The sequence below is a fragment of the Carassius gibelio genome, chromosome A10 (genome assembly GCF_023724105.1).
Source record: "Carassius gibelio isolate Cgi1373 ecotype wild population from Czech Republic chromosome A10, carGib1.2-hapl.c, whole genome shotgun sequence".
Classification (NCBI taxonomy): Eukaryota; Metazoa; Chordata; class Actinopteri; order Cypriniformes; family Cyprinidae; genus Carassius; species Carassius gibelio.
The window spans coordinates 603,341-625,572 of NC_068380.1; the positions used below are offsets into that span (position 1 = coordinate 603,341).

General features: G+C 35.2%; 1 protein-coding gene across 1 annotated transcript; it reads left to right on the forward strand.

Annotated features, from left to right (window-relative positions):
* The first annotated feature begins 10,336 nt into the window (after positions 1 to 10,336).
* On the forward strand, positions 10,337 to 21,833 carry LOC128020700 (glutathione hydrolase 5 proenzyme). Its single transcript, XM_052607320.1, has 12 exons — positions 10,337 to 10,567; positions 14,712 to 14,839; positions 15,223 to 15,318; positions 16,388 to 16,583; positions 17,222 to 17,379; positions 17,495 to 17,641; positions 17,735 to 17,865; positions 18,283 to 18,464; positions 18,640 to 18,731; positions 18,825 to 18,931; positions 19,815 to 19,925; positions 20,141 to 21,833. The coding sequence occupies exons 1-12, from the start codon at positions 10,407 to 10,409 to the stop codon at positions 20,291 to 20,293; spliced, it is 1,662 nt and encodes a 553-aa protein (XP_052463280.1). The 5' UTR covers positions 10,337 to 10,406; the 3' UTR covers positions 20,294 to 21,833.
* The last annotated feature ends 399 nt before the right edge of the window (positions 21,834 to 22,232 follow it).

Genomic DNA, 22,232 nt, shown 5'->3' on the forward strand with positions numbered 1-22,232 from the left:
TATTAAATTGCTCTAAATGTTAAGGTTACATATAATATAACATTTGTTTTGCTTAAAATGTATATGAATATAACAAATAAAATACAACAAAACAACTTACTTTTTAAATATCTGAGATTACACTACAAATGTATTTACTGCTATAAAAAAAGTATTTGTGCAGTAACAAAACTGAAGAAAAAAAATCTGTTCACAAATTTAATTACATTGTGGCCAGATCTGATGTGGGAACCAAGAGATTCAATCCAAAAAAACGCTTTGAGCCATATATTCATGGGTCAAAACATGACATCCTTTGTGCTGGCTAGAGAACTGCTTATCATGCTTGTTTCTGAAGGACAGTCACATTGCGGTGAGTTTTGATGGACACCGCAGTCAGTCTAAAGCGACTGTACTCTATCTTTACATAATTTAAAATGTCTTTCACATTTAATGACTTGTTTCCATGCAGATTCAAGATGTGTGAGCTATACATAATGGATGCAGGTTGGCTGAGATGTTTCCTGTTCAAACAAACAGGACCATTGTAGAGTCCCATCGGGTTGCTTGCGTTCCTTCCATCTTGGAGCAGCTTTGTAGGGTGTTCAGTGCATTATGGACCCAAAAAACGTCATTCCACTGCGTGTGACTAAACAGTGTGTGAGATGTTGGAAAGCAGAGCTTCTGCCACACAAAGTCTCCTGGGACTTTGTGTTCACTGACATCTGTGTCTCCATCACACTCGCTCCAGGGAAAGATGGAATCTTTCGCTTCATCTAACCATCTTTTGCTCCGCATCACTTCCTCCAACTTCCTTTTTGATTGGCATGACTCCCCCTGGTCTCACTGTAACTCCTTGAACACAAAAATAAAGGTGCTCCACGATGCCATAGAATAACCTTTTGTCTAAATGGTTCCATAAAGAACCTTTAACATCTGAAGAACCTTTCTGTTCCACATAAGATTCTTTGTGGTGAAAGAAGGTGCTTCATATTATTAAAAGCTAAGAAAGAGATGGTCCTTTAAAGAACCATTGACTGAATGGTTCTTTGTGGAACCAAAAATGGTTCTTCTATGGCATCGCTTGAAGAACCTTTTGAAGCAACTTTATTTTTAAGAGTTTACTGTGACTTTTAGGATATTTTGATTTTGCTTAAGTTGTGTTTAATTTTTATATTCAGCCAAAAATGATGAATTGTTAGTTTCTTAAAAGAGATATTCCCCTCCCATCTCTATGTCTGCAGCAGGGGACACTAAAGCCCCAGGGTTCAATCTGGCCTATTTGCATTCAAAGGAGCAAAACAGAGAAAAAATCAAGATGTGTTTTCATCTCACACTCCAGTAAACAGAAAAACAGACTTAGTTTCTTGCAAAAACATCACACTTATCAGATGGGTATGTATTTTATATGATAATCAGTTGTGTTTGCAAGAGGTTTTAAACAAATCTTTGACATTTAAAGTATTAGACTTTGGGCTCATACATTTCCTTGAAACAATTGAAACTATGTTTTAGAACCTGAGCTGTCTCTAAAGATCAAAATATAGATTTGTCAATTTTGAATTTGGTCCAGTACATTTTCACTTAGAAGATCCAAGCAAACAGACAGAACACAGCAGTAAAAAGAACTACCTGAAATTCACCCAAAGCACTTTTTTCTTTCTATTTACACAAGTCTCATTTCACAGCACAAATAAATTTGATGTGCTTTCTAGGAGAGTAGTTGTGGCCTAATGGTTAGAGAGTTTGACTCCTAACCCTAGGGTTGTGGGTTCGAATCCTGGGCCAGCAATGCTCCGTGTGCGTGCGTGTGCACTTTGGATGGGTTAAATGCAAGGCACGAATTCGGAGTATGGGTCACCATACTTGGCTGAATGCCACGTCACTTAAGGAAGGTCTTTAGAAGATAACTAAATCACTAAAGGGGACTATCTTTACTAAATAAAAGTTATGAGCAGATTCAAATTAGCAAATAATGATCGCACAGTATGCAATATAAAGATTCAAAGACATAAGGTAGTATCAGAGACATGTTAACAGAAAGGAGGATGCAATGGATTTTCTGTAGCAGTGCTTAAATGAGCCTTTGGTCAAAATACTAGTTGAGACTAAAGTACTTGTTGTTCCACTTGATAACATTTAGGCTAAAATTTCAGGTGCTCATCTTACAGTGCTGTCTCTGATGGCTCAATTCCCTCAGCTCTTTTTCCAGACTTTCCGGTTTGCAATACGCTCTGTTTGTTTACTTCATCAACTGTTAAGAAATTCTTAGAAAAACACTGCAGGGTGTTCAACTGAAAAACTATGACCAAGGCACTTACCAGAATGGTGATTTCTGTGCTCTTTTCAGGAACGATGTTGTCAGTCAACTATCTGGCCAGCCTCACCCTCTTAATTAACCCCTGTCTACTGGCACTGTCTGCTGGTTCTGAAACATTCATAAGATGGCTTAATAATTGAACAGTCAGCAGCTTGATACCTATGAGTTTTTGATGGACTGAATGTTATACACTTCTGCTTTTGTATAAACACATCAGTGGTGCTAAGTTCAGCCAAATATGAAGGCATCATTAGCCAAATAGCTTCACAAAGGCACAATGTGCTGCTTAATGAGCTTTATAAACAAATTAGTGAATATGAAAGTCCTAAGGCATTAATGAAGTTGTCCCAGTTGCACAAATGAAACATTATACAACATAAGAGTGTGTAAACCAGAATTCCAGTGGAACAGGGTCTTTGTTTCACTGAGATACTATCATAGATTTTATTCATATTTTGAAATAGTTTTTATTTTTGTATTTTCAAATGTATTTTGATTTTAAGTTAAAGTTTAAGTAATTTTGTTGTCTGCTATTGCAGTTTCTTTAAATATGTCTGTATAGTTTTTATGAATTGTTTATTAATTTCATTTTTAGATATTTTATTACACCAAGTTAAGCTAGCTTAACATAAAGATTGAAAAAAATGTTGCCTTGCAAGTAATTGAAAGAAAATGTTTTTCATTTTTATTTTATTTCATTGTAGTTAATGTTTATTTATTTATGTTAAATAATAAAGGTGTGTGTGTTTTTTTTTTTTTTTTTTTTTTAGTTTTTGTAAACTAAAATGACCCTGCAGTGGAGTTTCTATCATAGGTAGAAAATTATACTGAAATAAATATCCTATAAAGATTTGTAAAAAATAAAGTGGAAGGACATTTCTTTTTTATCATATTAGGATTGATTCTAAACTATGATTCCATTAGAAATTTTGACAAGGGTGAATTGGTCAGATTTGGACTCAAATGCTTCGAGTTCACAAATCTTATTGCATTCCATACAATGTAGACTGCAATGCATTTTCTCTGTTCTTATTTGTTTATTTATTTATTTATTACCCCATCCCTGTGTATGCGGCGCTGACTCAGTTGAATGAAGATACTTTTGGAAACCATTCATGCTTGAGTGGAGGAGAGATGTGCACTTGGTTTGTGTTTTTTAATTCGACTGTCTGCCCCCTACTGCATTATGTCGCTATCTAATCCCCCTCCTTAAAAACAAGCAAGGCTAAAACCTTTGAATGCACATCTCCCTTAATGAGGAAGACACAAGCTAATGCAGTAGCCAAAACAAATTTGGTCTTGTTTCCTTATAGATGTAATGAAAAAGGCATAATAAATGCAAATGCAAAAAAGCATAACATGTTCTGAAGGGTTGTTGCTGGGAAAGCAGGGTGGGGGTTTTGCATGACGCAAAGGGGATGGAATAATTATAAAGTCTATTTATGGAAGCACAACCATGGAAGCCTCTCATACAGCAGTTCTGAAACCTCCCTGTGGTTTCGTGTTGTCAATTAATCAATTCGGGTCTAATGTGATAACTCTAACAGGCAGAGCATCCTAATGAGCTTGGAGCTCTCCGTCGTAATAGCGTTAAACAGTTAAACAGCGCTCGTGATGTGGCCTAAAAACCTGTATCCTTCTGCATTTAAGAGTTAAAGGGATAGTTCACCCTCCCAAAAGATATGTACTCACCCTCATTGTGTCTGAAACCCATGACATTCTTTTGACTTTATTTCTGTTCTTGAGCAAATAATGTTAAAAACTGCTGATGCATGTCCATGCAGGCTGTCAAGAAAAAAAAAAAAACGAAAAGAAAACGAAACTAAAAGAAGTTAAACTGCAGTTGTCACAAAACAAATTAGCAAATTTCAAAATGTCATCAACAAAAGCAACCGTGTAAAACAATAAACATAAATAATAATAATAATAAACCATTGCAAACTGTAGGAAACGGCAACTTCATTAATTATTGATTTCCTGGTGCATGCTGGGAACTCGTGCATTGTACTATAGTTTAGTAGATTTTATTTAACTTTATTTTAGTTAATTTTAGATTTTATACAAAATATTTATAGTTGAAAAATGCCCAAAGTAAATTCTAATTCTAAGTTGTTATACCTTGGAATCAATAATTGAGAATTATAAATCAATATACAGTAAATATAACAAATTCCACTGTAAAAAATGTATCCAACATTTCTGAACTAAGAATTTTAAAAAATTACTTTTTGAAAGCAATTAGAACTTAAAAAGCAAAAAAAAAAACTATAATAATACAGATAATATTTTACAATATGATCATCTTTTTGTTATATATACTTTTAATTCAGAGCTTTCATTCCAACATGCTTGAATTGAAGTACAAATGTTGAGTATCCCTGAACTTACTCATTGAATGTAGAAAATACAAACTCCTTAGTGAACACAAACGAGCATAAATTATTACAAAGTTATAATTTGGGGTGAACTATTCCTTAGAGAATTTTTCTCAGACAAAATATAATCTTTCAAAAATTGCATATGTCTTTCTCAATTAGAATACACACATAGTGAATGGAAGTGAGTTGGGAGCAGACAGATTCATTCTCATGTCGGGTTTTACCTGAGGGTGAATGCTGTGCTGAAGGTGAGGTCATTTTATTTACAGCGAGGATGAACTAGGCCATGCTGCTTTTTAAAGAGCACATGTGGTACATATGACATGACCTGTATGTGTACTTGTGTGTGAGTCTGAAGGAGAACGAGAAAGGAAAGAGATATCAGATTTTCTTCAATGACCCATATCAAGGTGTTGTTGCAGGCATCAGTTTGCACTCAAGCAGTTAGGGAGCAAATCCCCTCATGGTTTAACCATTAGAGCAAATGATGTGAACGTGATACCCAACACTTCTGAACTGCTAGTGCACCCTCGTTTCATTAGCTTCTGTACAAATGCATCTATACACAACATGAATTTATAAACAGACCCCAATTGGGAAAAAAACTGATGTGATGTAAGGTGTAATGCACTTCATCTTGTTAATATCAATGAAAGGACTAAATTTGCTTACTTGTAAGACTAAGAACCTCATACTTAGATATTTTTAGATACGGACAATACAAACACAGTGTATTAACATACAGGCATCTGTTTCTCACTGAGAGATGTAGGAAAGTTTCTTTCTCACCTATACAAGTAATAACATTTAAAAAAAATGTTAGATGATCAACGATGTCCTTATTTTCATTCTTAAAGTGAATGTTTTTTACCTGTGAGGTGATTAGTTTCACTGATTAGATGTTGGACTGGTGCCTTGAATGTGAGAGAACATGACAGCGTGGAGCTTTTCAACCGGTGTGCATCATATCTGAAGTAAGTGGTTTACCATTGGGTTTAGGTTTCCTGAATAAATACTATGAAATTTAGTTTCTGCATAAATTAATGTTAGACATTTATCTGATAATCAGATAAGAGAAACAAGATCGTCCCAAAATGAGTCTAACATACACTCCTGTGCTAATAATTCACACAGTGCAGTCAAATTATTATGAGTAAAACTAGGTCTGAATAAACTCATGGTTATGTGAATTATCACTTCTACCTCTAATCAGCATTAGATGACATTTACCTTCCCTTATGCTGCTCCAAACCTGTATGCAATTATTTCTTCTGCTGAACAAAAAGATATATTTTGATCACAAAACATTTTCTGTCCCCGTTGACTTGCATTGTATTTTTTTCCTATCCTATAGAAGCCAATGGGAATTGAAACTGACAATTCTTCAAAATATTGTCTTATGTGTTCCACAGACGTAGAAAATCATACAGGGTTGGAATGACGAGAGGGAAAATTTAACTTTTTTGGGTGAACTTTGCCTTTAAAGAAAAAAATGTTATTTCAAGTTTCCTTATTTAGAAGAAATAAGAAAGAAAAAATGAAACAATATAGTCATAAAGTATGTCATTAATGACAAAACTGATGACATGTATCATTTTTGTCAGTGAAAAAACTCCCAGACCACTTCTGCCCTCTTCTGTCCAACAGAGGAACATTGTCTCATTGTGTTCATATGTGAGACTCAGCTCAGACTCAGCGTTTCAACATACAGTGCAGTTTCTTCTTCCTCAACTAGCTTCACAAGCTCTGTGGATTTAAGCTTCTTTATCTGTGCAAAGGAGGTTGTTTGCTGTCAGCTCAAAGTTGCAATTCCAGAATCAGCTGTATTTGCTGTGAATAGATGAGGTTTAACATGTTGAATGCCTTTGCCTGCTTTGACATTTGATTTGTCAGAGTTTATCCCTAACAAAAGGGTTTGGATGGGGTGCTGTTGATCTTGACTGTGCTGGTCATTCTCTGATTAACAGCTTGATCAAATAAGGTTCTCAGAGTGCTGAGGAATATCAGAACTGAGCAGACTCAATCACATCTGATTTTCAGTAAAACATCACTCTTGCTCATGCTGTATTGCTTAAAGGGACAGTTTACTAAAAAATATATATATATATATATCTGTCTTTATAGTTTCTTTCATCTGGAACAGACAAAAGAAGACATTTTGCAACACCATTGAACAAAAACATTCCAATTCATGCTTCAGAGAAGAAACAAAATTATATGGGTTTGGAAATACAAGATGATGAGTAAATGATGACACAGTTTTGGGGTGTAAGGCTACACAAACCAGAGTATTTGGACAGCTAAACCTGTCATCAGTCTGGTGTTCAAATGAAGTTTAGCTCAGTTACTGATTTGCTGGAAATTGCGTAAAATGTTGATCATTTTCTAGCCAACTCTTTGGCAACAGACGATTTAGTTTCACATGAACTGTTATAACAGTCACCATATCACTTATCTTTATCTTTTAACTGGCTGTACAGAAAATCACTCATCGCAAGATAAACGCTCATGTCTATCATTCTGATCTTTATCTTTACCACAATTTACAAAACACACTTTGGGGCTTTCTATAGATGCTGTTTAGACAGCTAATAATTAGGTAAAATGGTCAGGAAAACTGAATTTTTTTATTACTTGTTTTTCCCAACACGATGATGGATTGCAAGAAATATTCCCTCACACTTACTGTATATATAGGCCTACTGTTTAAAGATAAACTTTTTTTTGTTACATATCCAAACCCAGATCTTTCTAGAACTTTCCACTTCACTGTTTCTCATAGATGACTGTGTCTTTTCATGGGAATAAACAGATGTGGCAGCTGTGGCAAGAATCTAAATAATTGCTTTCAGTTCAAGGAATAAACAAACACTTTCATCCTTTATATAACAACACACTAGCATTACACATTATGATTTGTCCAACAAACACATTACAAATAAGTCTAATATTAAATAAAAACAGTTTTAAGTTTACATTTATTTATAAAAAGTTTCCAGTTAGAACCAAAAATGGCTTTACAGACTTTATTCTTGTGTTCTTTAGAAAAAGATATGCAGTGGTGCATTAAAGAACCTAGAAAACGATACACACATTTGAAAATGTTGATCTTTTGCATCTCCAGAGAACCAACTCAAGATACCTTTAACTTCATTAAACTTCATTTAACTACATTTTTGAATTATAGGGTTCTTGAGTACTTTAGTAAGGTTCTTTAAAGCACCAGAACATTGATTGCTTTGCTACATAACTAGAAAAATACCTTTCAAAACAGGTTATCTTTTTATTTCTAAAGGAATAGTTCACCCCAAAATGAAAATGTGCTTAAAACCTACTCACCAAAAGGCCATCCAAGATGTAGATGACTCTGTTTCATTATCAGATTTGGAGAAATTTAGCATTGAATCACTTGCTTACCATTGGACTCTGCAGTGAATGGGTGCCGTCAGAATGAGAGTCTAAACATCTGATAAAAAACATCACAATAATCCACAAGTAATCCACACCACTCCAATCCAATTTGTGAAGTGAAAATCTGCTCGTTTGTAAGAAACAAATCCAACATTAAGGCATTTTTTACTTCAAATATTTGCTTCCAGCTAAAATATGAATTTTTTTCCAAAAATAAAAGAAATAGAAACATTTGTGGGTGAACTATTCCTTTAAGAATATTTTGAGTTCTTTATTGAACACAATATTATGCAAACAAACTTTATTTTTGCTAATACTGAAATCTGTGATTTAAAAGATATTCAGTCAAATCTTGTTTTCATTGTATCTATATTTTAATGATAATATATCAAAAGGGTTCAATCATACTTTATCAGTCCCTGTAGAGTAGACTTGGCAGCAATATCAAACACAAAACACACACACACACACACAAGACATGTTTTTATACAAACATATATTGACTTATCTGATCAAGTACAAAGAAGAGCTTATTTTGTTCCTTCAGAAGGAACTGTTTGAAATATTTTGCTTTGGGACACAACTTGCATTCCTCTGTATGGGGTGAAAGAGGTTCACACAATGTAAAAACTCATGCTATTAATGTTTTCTCGATAAATGGAAGTAAAAACATATTTCTTCACTTTTACATTATGCTTATGACTTAAAGACTTTCCAAGGAAGTAGCAGGAAAGCATCTGTGTAGACAAAAAAAAACACAGGAAATAGTTAAAAATCTTTCTGAATTCATTCAATTCAGTGTGTCTTCTCTATCAACTGCTGTTTATTTCTCCAGGTTAAAAAAGAAAGGACTCAAAGGTCCTTGCGGACTTGTGACAAACTCTTGCCAGTATTTGTTTTTCTAATCAAACTCACCTAACAACTTTTAATGTTATGGTTGTCATCTTTCAAGATAGATAAGTAGATTGTGGTGAGTTGACTGAAGTAAGTTCACAGACTCTTCTTGCCAAATATGAGTGCAGAATGAGAAACCGTTGAGATGAAATTCTAAGGGAGATGAATCAAAGATTACAGGAAACTATCTAACGAATCACACTTCCATAACTGAGACATTAAAGATAGAAAGTTTCTAATAGGCTATTAACTTACTATTTCTAAAGTTTGATAGCAAATTTATGTTATTCTTAACATTATTTGTTAACAATCTCTAATGGAATAAAAACTGATAAATCAGAATTCAGAAAGAGATTTATTACCAAGTATGTTACACAAGGAAATTGACTTGAGGGCAGGAGTTTCCATTGCAGAGGAAAGTACGGAAATAGTGCAAATCTATTACAGAAATGAAGAGAGGTTGAATATAACTTTAAGGATAAACAGAAAATTAAATAATGCACTGTACAGAAGTAGCCTATAAATAAACCATGTAATTGTTTAATGAATGTACAGATATGTTCAAGTGTGCATTTCTCAAATGTAAAATGTTCAAATTATATGCATAAATATGTCAGTTACGATGGACAGTGTACAGTTATGAATGTTTTAATTGTTAAGGCTGAATATATCCTGAACGATTAAAACAGTAGGTAAACAAATAAACATTACCCAGCGAGGTGCAAATACAAACGTCATTTTTAATTCATTATTATATTTGGTTGGTACTGACTTAATTCGAGAGTTGAAAACAACAAAAAAGAAAATAATAATAATAATAAGACAGAACTCAGCACAAATCATATTTTAGATGTCAAGGACAGTGTCCCGTACTCGAGTTTCTTCTAAAGCTTGACATGTATTTATGTAATGTGGTATTTATTTAGTGAAATACATAGTTCTGACTAAATTCTAAATTGATAATCGCTCAGGAAGTTGTAGGCCTAAACAAGATAAATATATTGCACGTGCGTCACCGCATATTCGCGAATTCCACTGACAACCACAAAAATATTAACTATGTTTTTTCCCACCTGAATAATGAAACATAGTAAGTGTAAAAAAAAATTTAACTTTTTAAAACCATAGCCGCAGTTTTATAATAAGGGGCTTCATAAAAGTCACAGTAGCCCAACTCTCGTCTCTCTTTACTTGTTTCATGGACCCTTTCGAATGGCATTTTGTGTTCTTCTCTCACACTTCACTGTGCAGTTACTGTAGCCTACTCTCTCAAGTGAGTTTATGAACTACCATAACATTTTCGGTTTTGTGTAAACCCGACCTAAAGTTACTGAGTCGCGCGACTCTTCTCCGCCCCCTTCACTCAAAGTCAGTGAGCAGCGCGCGCGTCTCATTCTACCTGCTGAACGCGCGCTGCTCACAGCATGGCTAAATCTCAGTCGAGACGCTGCTGCTTCTGCATACTCGCTTTAGTGTGCCTTGTTGTAACTATCTGCCTTTGCATCATTTTAACCACCAAACCGAAATGCGCGTTCACGCACGGCGCTGTTTCCGCGGACTCTGCCAGGTGCTCCAACATCGGCAGGTAAGACATACGCGTTATGCTAATTAATATCTGAACCACATGCATGGGGAATATTATATTGAAGTAACACTGACTTTTAGTTCTGTGCAACACAGCTGTATTACAAGTTAAGAGAGTAAAACTGCATGCCAATAAAATAGTGTAATATAAAGACCTAATGTTATAAGTATTTCAAACAGTGATTAACAATAAATAACATAACAACGTAGATAGACGATCAGTTTAAGAGATTATATAATGCAGCGTTGCACAGATGGTGATGCACTTGAGTTTTGGATACACTTGTACTGATAGATCTTATAGATTTAGAATAACTAGAATTATGACTTGATATAATTATGACATGACAATTACCAAAAAGGAGGATGTAAAATGAGCCTGTCCAGACAACAATATATAGTGGTTGACATTTGATCACTGACATTCTGTGTTAAATGTTTTCTGCAACCATTTAAACCTGTCTGAGTGATGCTGTACCATATGCAAGATCTTTTGTTCTGAGCACTGATTAAACTAACAAGAGCCATGGCACTATGACAGCCAAGACCTCCTGCCAGTCAAAACTGGATCAACCAGCTTCACAGAGCCCTGTGGAGAAGTCATGCTCTTAGAATGGCACATTTTTTTGTCCCACGTCCATGTTTCCTGCAGTTTGTGCCAAACATACAGAGCATTTCCTTGTTCACTTTTTTGACCGCATTTCAAGAACTTGGCTTTGGTGTTGCATCTGTGATCACAATTTAACCTGCTCTTAAAGGATACAGAGAGAAGTTAAGTCTATCCTGGATAGAGGACGCATTGTCCTCTTTTGGATTAATTTCATGAGATGCTTGGAACTCATTTGACAATTTATTTTCAAATAAATAACATCTGAATGTGAAAGAAGTAAAGGGAATTCCGTTTCCACAGACACCCTAGTTAGGCACAAACACTGCCTGTCACATCAATATCCAAAAGAGGTTGATTCTAAAAGAGCTTTTTTCATGTCTGGCATGATTTTAATGCTGGCATGCACAGTCGTTGACGGAGTTTAATTAAAGCTGTTAATCTGTATTCAACCCCTACAGGGATAAAGTGTAGACCATGGCAAGCTTTGCACTTGCTTTGCCAGTTTATAAGATGCTTTCTTTAGATGTTTTATTGTACTATTTTTATCTACTTTCATTCGCAGTTACTACATTTAACAATTTCAGGTAAAAAATTAATCTGAACTTCTAGCATTGTCAATGTGACTTACAATAAAGGACCATAAGCAATTTGTCAGAGAGCCAACAATTTGTATAGTATACAATGGTAGAGTAGAGGTGTAATGCAGAAAATAATAAATGATAAAAAAGGGTAACACTTTAGTATAGGGTCCAATTCACACTAATAACTAGTTGCTAATTAGCATGTATATTATTAACATATTGGCTGTTTATTAGTGCTTATAAAGTACATATAATGCATGACATCCATAATCCTACCCAATACCCTAAACTTATCAACTACCTTATAAACTATTAATAACCAGCAAATAAGGAGTTAATTGAGGCAAAAGTCATAGTTAATGGTTAGTTAATAGTGAGAATTGGACCCTAAAATAAAGTGTGACCAAAAAAATTGTTTTATTTATTTTTTTACTTGTGGAAGAGGTTAGTCTTCTTGTTGAAAGTTGTGATAGTGACAGTAAATCAGAGGTGCGTTTCCCAAAAGCATCGTTTGCCAATTATGGTCGCAAGTTCCATCATTACCAACAACAATCTGGAGTTTCTTAAAGCAAAGTTTAAAAGCTCTTGGGTACATGCTGTACAATTGCAGCTTATTGGACCAGTGAGGAACAGGGAGGTTCTGGAACAACAAGACTCCTCTTGTGCAGACCATAACTGGCATTTGTAGGAGTGACGTTTGCTTTCCGTATGTTCTCTTTTCTCTCTAGGGCAGATGACTTAGGTATTAAAGGGAAATTTGTTATTTCTTTTATATGGGAATTTCCTTTCTTGCCTCTTTTGTTGTTTTGTTGCTGCTGTATAACATTACCACTTTAGCACTGTAACACTGATCTGATCTTTAATCTCAATTTTCAAATTTAACAACCCTGAATTGATGTCTTCTTAACAGCTTTGTTGACTTCAAAAATGCACATACCTTCACAATCTGATAATATGGTTTAAAGGATCATTTATTATCATGAATATGAGTATACATCATTATTTGATTGATGGCCATTGTTGTGTCACTTCACACTGATATAAAGCCTGTGGTATTCTAAATTAGTATTCTTATGTTTCACCCGTTTGATTTGTTGCATCACTGCCTTTGAAATATCTCACATTTCCTTTTATCAGTTCAGGACATCCTGTAACATGATTGAGATCATCCTTTGTGATGTATTACCCTTTTATCCCAAAATATTTGCTGCGTGTAGAGACACACAAACCCCTATAGTGCTTAAAATACAAGATATTACTGATAACTGAAACACTGATCTTGGAAAAAGCTACAATTTTTTGGATTAAGCGCAAATGTGTGTGTGTGTGTGTGTGTGTCTGTGTGTGTGTGAAGGCTGGAACTCCTCAAGGTCATTGAGAAGTATCACTTTCTCCTCTGGCTCAGACTTGCCTCAAGATCCTCATTTTTCATATTGATGCAAACACAAAGAAACAGTGATTTATTCACAGCAAATGTGTTCGTGAATTTGTCACACCCCCCCAAAACCCTGTGTCTAATGTTGTTAAAAAAACCAACAACACTTCATTCCTTAATTCATTCAACTTTATTTCCAGACTCAAGGTCCATCAGCAAAAACACAGAATACACTCTTAAAAATTAATGTGCTTAACGATACCATATACTGTACATAAAATTTTTAAATTAAGCCAGAAAATATTGTACTATTGCCTTACAGAATAGAGCACGTGCACTGATCCACCTTTAGCAGGATCCTCATACAATCATTGAGACCTGAAACTTACATAGTCTCTTTTTTTAAACTCAGCCCACAAGGGAGCAGTGTAAAAATATATATGATATGCTCTAAAAGGTTTAGCTTTACCTTATCAGAACACATATAAAGTTTTCTCACCTATATATTTGCTTGAGCATATAACATACGATGCTGCCTAATACATATCTTCTTCGTCATCATCATCACTCATTTCATTGTTAATTATAATGCCCAAATATTTCATTTCCATACATATATTTAATACTTGCGCTGATAAATAGGAATCTGGGAAATTAAAATCTCTGTTTTTTTGGGTTCTGCATATCATGGCACCGCTCTTTTTAGTACTATATTGCACATCATATCTAATCCCATAATCAGAGCAGATATTTAGCAGCTGTTGAAATATCATGAGCATTCCTATAGTGATTGACTATGGTATTACCAAGCATACATCCAGTCTTACAGTCAATAACAACAAAAACAGTCTCACAATTTATTCAAATAGACATTATAAAGGGCTGGTGAAAGTAGACCTCCTTGCCGCACTCCATTACTTACTCTAAATTAATCTTTACGCACAATTACTACACTTTATATGCATACTTCGATCAGTGTACCATCAATATGTCAAAATTCTAAACATACAATTAAATATGCCCCTTTGCCTTAGTTTACTGAACAACTGTTGATGATTAACTCAATCAAAAATCTGATTAAATTATTAACTACTGTGCATCAGTCCCTATCCCCTATGCTGTCACTGACTGGCAGGGCAGGCCAGGGCATTTCTATAACCTGCATATACAGTTCAAGTGCATTCAGCTTTAATAAGATAGTTGGACAATGTTTCAGCATTAAGATCTGGTGAGATTTTGGTAGAAAACACACGTACCAGATTCATTCAAACTTATGTTCCATCTTGCCCCTGTACCAATAATAGGCTTAGACGTCCACATAATTCCCCCTGCATTTGCAGTGTTTCACCACCAGGCTCCATTCTTCGGCCGCCATAGACCTCCAGACCCACATCACTTTCCACAGTGGGGGAACCTGCTGTTTCTCCCTTTTAGCTATTTTAATGCTCAGACAGTGAATCCAAACCATATCCTCCTTTATAACCTGTGTCTAGTCACCTCTCCTCTGAACACTGCTATCAATGATCGCATTAGCGTGTGTAGATCTTCGGGTGTCTTAGCGGGTGTCTTCTGTTCACAGGGACATATTGCTTGAGGGGGGCTCAGCGGTGGACGCAGCCATCGCAGCTCTGCTCTGCACTAGTTTGGTCAACCCACAGAGCATGGGCTTGGGTGGAGGGGCCATCTTTACCATTATGGACAAAACAGGTATGTTTATGCATTGTAGTTGCATTAAAAAACACTATACAAGTAAATGGAAATTTGAATATTATTGTTTTTTGTGTTGTCTTGTGATTGAGGTGATGCAAAGTCTCATTTCGAACTAACATCTCTATTCTCCCCATTACATGAGCAGTTCAGAACACGTCATTCACTTTATTTTGACTTTGAATTATAACTTTTCAAGGGTAATCCAGCACAGCTATATGAGTTCTAGAGATTTTTGCGGAAAGCTAGACTTACCTGTTAGTTTATTGTTTAAACAGTGTTCTTTAAAGAGACTAAGAAAAATATACATGACATAAATAAAGAGGGTAGATAATAACACTGTTTTGGAAAATCAAATCCTTATAAAAGTCCTGTTTTTCAAGGCAAAGTGAAAATCATCAGCTCAAGAGAAACCGTCCCAAAAGATGTCCAAGCGGATCTGCTGAATAAGTGTCCGAAAACCACTCCATTAGCTCCAGGTAAAGTTTTTTTCACAGGAAAGCAGGTTCAATTATCCTTCATTAGCCTCTCATTTAGACAGGAAGTAAAAATCACCCAAAAGTGCATCCTAACGTTACATCACAAACCCCAGATTATTTTCTTTCTTCCATTGCAGTTTAACTTTATAAATCACCATTCACTTTCCTGGTATGAAAAACAAGCTTGGAAATTCTGCTTTTCAGTTTCACGGAAGAAGGAAAATAATAAGTTGCATGTGTAAACAATGACACATATTTCTGGATTAAACATGTCATTTGGAAATACAGTTTAGAAAGTACAATGGAACATTGTGTGTAGAAATGGGGAATTCTGTCTTAAGGGGAATTATGTACCTAAGTGGACTTGTTTTGCTTGTTTCTAATTCTTAATCTACTTCCTGGACAGTTAAAATGTCATTTTGACTGATGATAGTCACTATTGCCAAAAATTTTTACCCAGAATGCCAGAGCTAAATTCTGCTATTGACAATTTTTTTTTGTAGTTTTCTAAATGTTCACATGCTGTCCATGCACAAAATTGCAACTTTTTTCTTACTAGACAAAATAGATAAATAAGCTATTATTTATGTAATTTGGAAAAGGACGAAACTCACTGTGTTTTTCTTCGTAATGCAATAACTGACAACAAAATTTAAGTTTTTCTTTAAAGGGCTTTTCTTATTTTTATTTCAGACCAGTATGACTCAATTTGATTTTCCTTATTGTTCAGACTTAATAGTGATTTAGATAGATGCCTAACCATAATATTAAACATTGGCCCATAACCGACTAGCAACACCCTGACAAACAGTGCTAATTTTGCACAGGCAAACTTAATTTAGAGCTTCAGAAAAATACAAAATCAAGTTTAAATTTATATTTTCCAAAAAATGTAACAATAGCATTTGTTAATGCATTTATTTAACAAAATAAAATCAGTAAAAACAGTATTATAGTGAAATGTTATTACAATAAAAAAAATTGGTATTTATTTTATTCCTGTGATGCAAATCAGAATTTTCCAAAATGATTGACTGTTTTATGCTTTATCTGTCCATGCGCCTCACAGGAAGTCACTGGATAGGTGTACCAGGAGAACTCCGTGGCTACGAAAGGGCTCATCAGTTGTATGGAAAGCTGCCCTGGGCCAAACTATTCGCGCCCTCTATCAAGCTGGCACGAGAGGGCTTCCCCATGCCACCCTACCTCGCTCATTTCTTGCAGGAAAAATTAATCCAAATGCTGATTCAAGGCACTGAACTCAGGTAATGTATCTCCTCCAAACAAACACATACACACTCTGTTTGTTATGACTGTCATCTCAATGCATTAGTTTATTTAAGGGCACAAGTATGATGAACTTTGACGCGCATTCCTGACAATCAGTGTCAAAGAAGTAGGTTATGACTTCGCCGCAGGCAAACTGCAGGAAATATAAGACCTCTTTTATTGTTGTGTAATAAGAATCTTTCTGCTGCATGAATCAAAGTAGCATTGAGACGGTCTCTAGATGTCTATTAAATACCATTTGTGTAAATCACAATTTGCTAAATGACAATGTAACTCACGAAATGTGTTTACAATTTTACTGTATTTCTGCTCAAAGTAATGCAGCTCTGGTGAGCATTAGAGGCTTATTTCAAAAACGTTATTATTTAAACATATATAAATTAGATAAATAATAAATATTATATAAACATATGTCAGTGTTTCAATCAAAACATTTTTTGTATTTAAATATTTTAATTTCATTTATTGATGTATTTTTTCACTATTATTATTTTAGGGTGAAATATGAGCCAGACATGTTCCTGGCAAGTTTCATCACATTTTGTTTCACCTGGCTGCATGTTACTTGAGTCGCTTTCTGTCATGGTTTTATAATTTTTTTTTTTACTTTTAGTGAACTATTTTACACGGACAAGACAGCTCGTCAACTAAGGGACACCCTCAAGTTCCCTCAGCTGGCAGAAACCATGGAAACTATCGCCACAGAAGGAGCCGATGCCTTTTACACTGGAAAAATCGCCAAGGACTTAATCCAGGATGTACAACATAGAAGTACTGTTTGTATACACATGGCTGTCGCTGTAATCAGAACAGATGTAGTACTTCTGAAATACACCGTGGTTTGGCAGGTGTTCTTGTTTACACAGTTCACCTTTGGTTTTTCCAGATGGAGTGTTATCATTAGAAGATCTGAGAACTTTTCAGGTCAGAGTCAGTGACGCGTGGTCAGTCCAACTAGGGGAATACAAGATGCACTTCCCTCCTCCACCGGCAGGGGGAGCGATCCTCAGCTTTATCCTCAAACTAATGCATGGTAAGAGCAGATCACAAAAGATAAAAACAACTATGCAGCTATACTGACTCAGTTCTTACTAATAAATATTAAACCTCCCTTTGTTTTTCCCAGGGTTCGGGCTTTCTCCAGCCTCCACCCAAGGAGACCAGAAAACCCTGACTTTGCATCGGTTCCTTGAGGCGGTTAAGTTTGCCAATGGACAAAAGCACAACTTCAAAGACCCCAAGTTTGACTCTACAAATGTATGCATACAACTTCATTTAACATATTGTGGTACTTGGGCTGATGTTAAATCAAAATGACATGATTTTCCGTCTGGAACATTCCTTTAAAAACATTAACACAACAGCAGAGTTTCTCATGTGCTTCGTTTTGCTATATTTGCTATTTTTGGCAGTAGTCAGCATAATATCACTAGACATCAATTGTAGGGTTTGAGTAAATACTATTGAAGGCCGGATGTTATTTCTCATAAAGGCCACACAAATTCAAGCAATATTTGTTAACGCAGCATGCATATGAAAATATTAGATTTAATTTAGCAACGATCTAAATAATTCCACGCCTGGCAAATGATGACCAGACTAAACTGAATACATTTGTCTGGGAAGATTTTATACTAGATTTAATCCTGTTTTTCTCATGCTCCGTGAACTCAGATGACGTACATCACAGATGAGAAGTTCATTAAGTACATCAAGGCTTTGATCACTGACGGCTCCACACACAACGCCTCTTACTACAACTTCACGCCGTCAGTGGACAGCGTTGGCACCACGCATGTTTCAGTGATGGCAGCAGATGGCAGTGCCGTGTCAGTCACCAGCACCATCAACCACATGTGAGACACATTTACAAACATAGGCTCAGCAGTTTACAAATCCTAGAATCCTAGTAGAAATTGTGTTTCAAAATTGAAAAGGGATAGTATTTTAATATACGTACTGTATGTGTGTGTGTGTATGAATTCTGTTGAGATTTATAAAAACGTATACTTTTATATCTTCTGTCTTTAGGTTTGGGTCAACTGTTTACTCTCCTAAAACTGGTATCATCCTCAACAACGAGCTAGCTGACTTCTGCGGCCAAGCAGATTCTGTCACACCAAGTGAAGATCCTTCTCCAAATATATCTTTTTAGATTTTGCATGTTTTGAAACTTCCTGTCACCTTATTGTCTGTTTTTTTTTTTTTCTCTCCAGAGGAGCAGCCTCCCTCCTCCATGGCTCCTACCATCCTGCAGTCCCAGGAGAAGACTCTGGTGATTGGTGGATCAGGAGGAAGTTACATCACCACAGCTATGGCTCTGGTGAGACGAACTCAACTTGAAATTAAACAAGTTATTAGTTATGTCAATGTTCTGCCTATGTTTGTGAACTACACAGCTCACAAAAATACATCTACTGCATTTACTTACAGTATTCATCTACAACTAATTTAGTTATTGTAATAACTTCTGAAATTATTTTATTTCCCAACTTTTTTATAAGTCTAAAACGGTACGGTTCTCCACTAAAATACTCAGAATCCAGTCAGTATTGACTTTAAAATCATATTTTTGTTTAGGTGATTGCATATACAGTATCTTCCACTAAAACATTTTTTTTACTTGAGCTATACATTTTCTGATAGTCTATAAATATTTCATATGTGCACAAAAATGATTGCCTGTGGTCGTCAACATCATCCCACAGAACAGTACAGAAATATCCTGTTGAAAATAACCTAATTCAGTTTAATTATTTTATTTACATTTTTATCAAAGCATTTTCATCATCTATTTTTATCATCTATTTCAACTATTATTTTGATTGAATTTTAATTTCCAACATAATGTGCATTTTCACTTTTTATAGCATATCCATGTAATTACTGTCTATAAAAGGTTTTTGTAATCTTTTATCGAAATATAATAACTTGCTCTACCTCTTCTCCTTGAGTATCGAGTTTCACCCTGAAAAAGTGTCAATATTGACCATAAAAAATATATTTTTAAAGCAATTTCAGGAATTTTCCAATAAACACAATATAAACACATATTGTGTATAAACACATTTCATATGTGCGATAAACTATGCATTAAAAACGATTGTCTGTGGTATTCGTCAACATGCCACAGATGCAAAACAGAGATATCCAGCTGAAAATAACAAATCTTCTTTCTTTTCCTGTTTTTTTTTCCCCTATTTCAGTCTATTATGAACCACTTGTGGTTTGGGATGAACCTTAAAAAATCTATCAGTGAAAAAATAGTATTTGTGAGCTCCAGCAACGATGTCCTTTTTGAGGATGGATACATCAAAGTAAGTCCTTTGGAATGTAGACCCTCTCTAACATGATGATGTCACCATGAATCACAGTCCCATAATTGCATGTTGTTAGTTTGGCTGAACTGATTGTAATTGCTCTTACTTTCTCTTGAAATGCCCCCGGTCACTGGTTCGTAATCATCATTTTATAAAACAGTTAATCATATTGACTTGTAAGTAGTAACATTTGGTTCTTTTATTCTTCTCAGTCAGCTATCGAGGCAATGAAAGCAATAGGACACAATGTGACGGAAAAAAACATTTACCCATTTTTAAATGTGGTCAACGGTATCTCGAAAGAAGGCCAGTGCATCAGTGCCGTATCTGACGTCAGGAAGCTCGGCGAGTCGGCGGGATACTGACCCTGCGTCTGTTTGTGCTGTCAGCTGTTAGAGATTGGTGTGGTGATTCATCAGGACCAAGAGGAAGTGAGGGGGGAAACAAAGGGTCAGCACTCGCTTTCAGCAACACCTGTAGACACCATAAAGTCAAACACAGGATGATTTGCGCAATGATGTGCATTTAGCCGTCAATTTCCATTTTTTGGACTTTTAAAAACAAGAGTTACTGTAAGATTAGAGTACAAATAAATATGCTTTTTGTGTCAGGGAGACCGGGGCTAGTTGTCACACTGAGGAAGTTGTCACAAGGGTTGCATCCCAAAAACACAGGGATTTATTCAGGAAAGAATCAACTATCTAATGAAGGTAGATCATACATCTCTATTTTAAAAAATAAAATAAAAAAAGGTTGAGTTGGAATAGTTTGCAAGAGCGCGATTAGAAACACAACAGAGTGAGCACATGTATTTTCTTGTTTGATTGGTGTGATGACGTTTAATAATCCCGATAACATCTGTAGTCTCATTTAACCACTTGTTAGTCACTGCCTTTTTCAAGACAAGTTCAAGTTAAAAAAAAAAAATCACAGGTGCCCTTTAAGTGAATTTCGTATCCTCATAAAAAAAAAATATATATATATATATATAGAGAGAGAGAGAGAGAGAGAGAGAGAGAGAGAGAGAGAGAGAGAGAAACAACAACACAGACTTCAAGACAATGGAACTGGAAGTTCTAAAATGTGTTTTAAACCTTGTTTTGTAGCCCATAAAAATACATCATCCCAACAGCACTTTGTATGTTTGCCAGAATATTAGCATGATATTTTTCTATAACCTTTTTGCTTATCATATTTTTGTTTAGTGGGGGGTGGGGTGACTGTTGTTATTTTGTTTTGTGTTTGTGTGTGTGTGCGTGCGTGCGTGCGTTCGTGCATGTGTGTGTGTGTGTGTGTGTGTGACCTTTTTTAAAAATTATGGACTGTATTTTTTTCTGGCCAGTAATCATGGAGTTGTTAATTAGCTTTTTTTGTAGCCAAATCCATGTGCAAAAACTGTCAGCAAACACATTTTCAGGTTTTGTACAAAGAAGCACTTAACATCATCCAGCACTGTTTCCTATAAGAGCGAGTAACTTGAGGTCAGTGTTTTTTATGCACAAGTATATTACTGAATCTATTCCATTTTTAAAGTTGTTACTGTAAATGTTGTTTTATTAAAAAAATCGAAATGTGAATGTCAACAAACTAAATGAGACACTGCAATCATGAAATTACTTTAGCAATTATTGTTTTACTTTTACTTTTTTATTTGTTTCGTATGCACTTTTTATATTTTCCATAATTTTATTTTTATAAACAATGTTTTTTAATAGCATACATTGGTTGAACTTAAATCAGAAATATGTTCTACTTTTCAACTATTTTATATAGTTTACTGTAGCTGTTGACGTTGCTGTTGATTTAGCATATTCACCATATCCCATTATGCACCAGAGGACTACAGAAGTGTATTTTTCATTTCATAGGCTACGTCACAATAAATAATTTCTAATGTCTTTGAAATGAGTCTTTTATTTTACTTTTATTCTCAAAGAAAATGGTTGATGTTTCAGCTTCACCCCCTAGCTCTTGCTGTCCAGGCACAAGCTCAAATGTGACCGCGCATAAATCATGAAGACGGGAGAAGTTATAGTCCACAAAGCGTAATTTGATTAAATTCAGTTGTATGTGTGTTCTTAGTGAGCTGAATGCAAACGGCTTTCCCTGGGAGGGAAGAGATATGCATTATTAAAGCATGCAAATGATCCTCATTCATGAAACTCCCACTATGAGGCAGGAGGCACACTGAGGGAAGAATTCGTTCCTCTTGTTCTCGATACCCGAGTTAATCACGAATCATAATTCTTACCTCATTTTTGTTGTTTCTTGCTCAAAACAGTCACAAACATAGTTTTTCTTCAG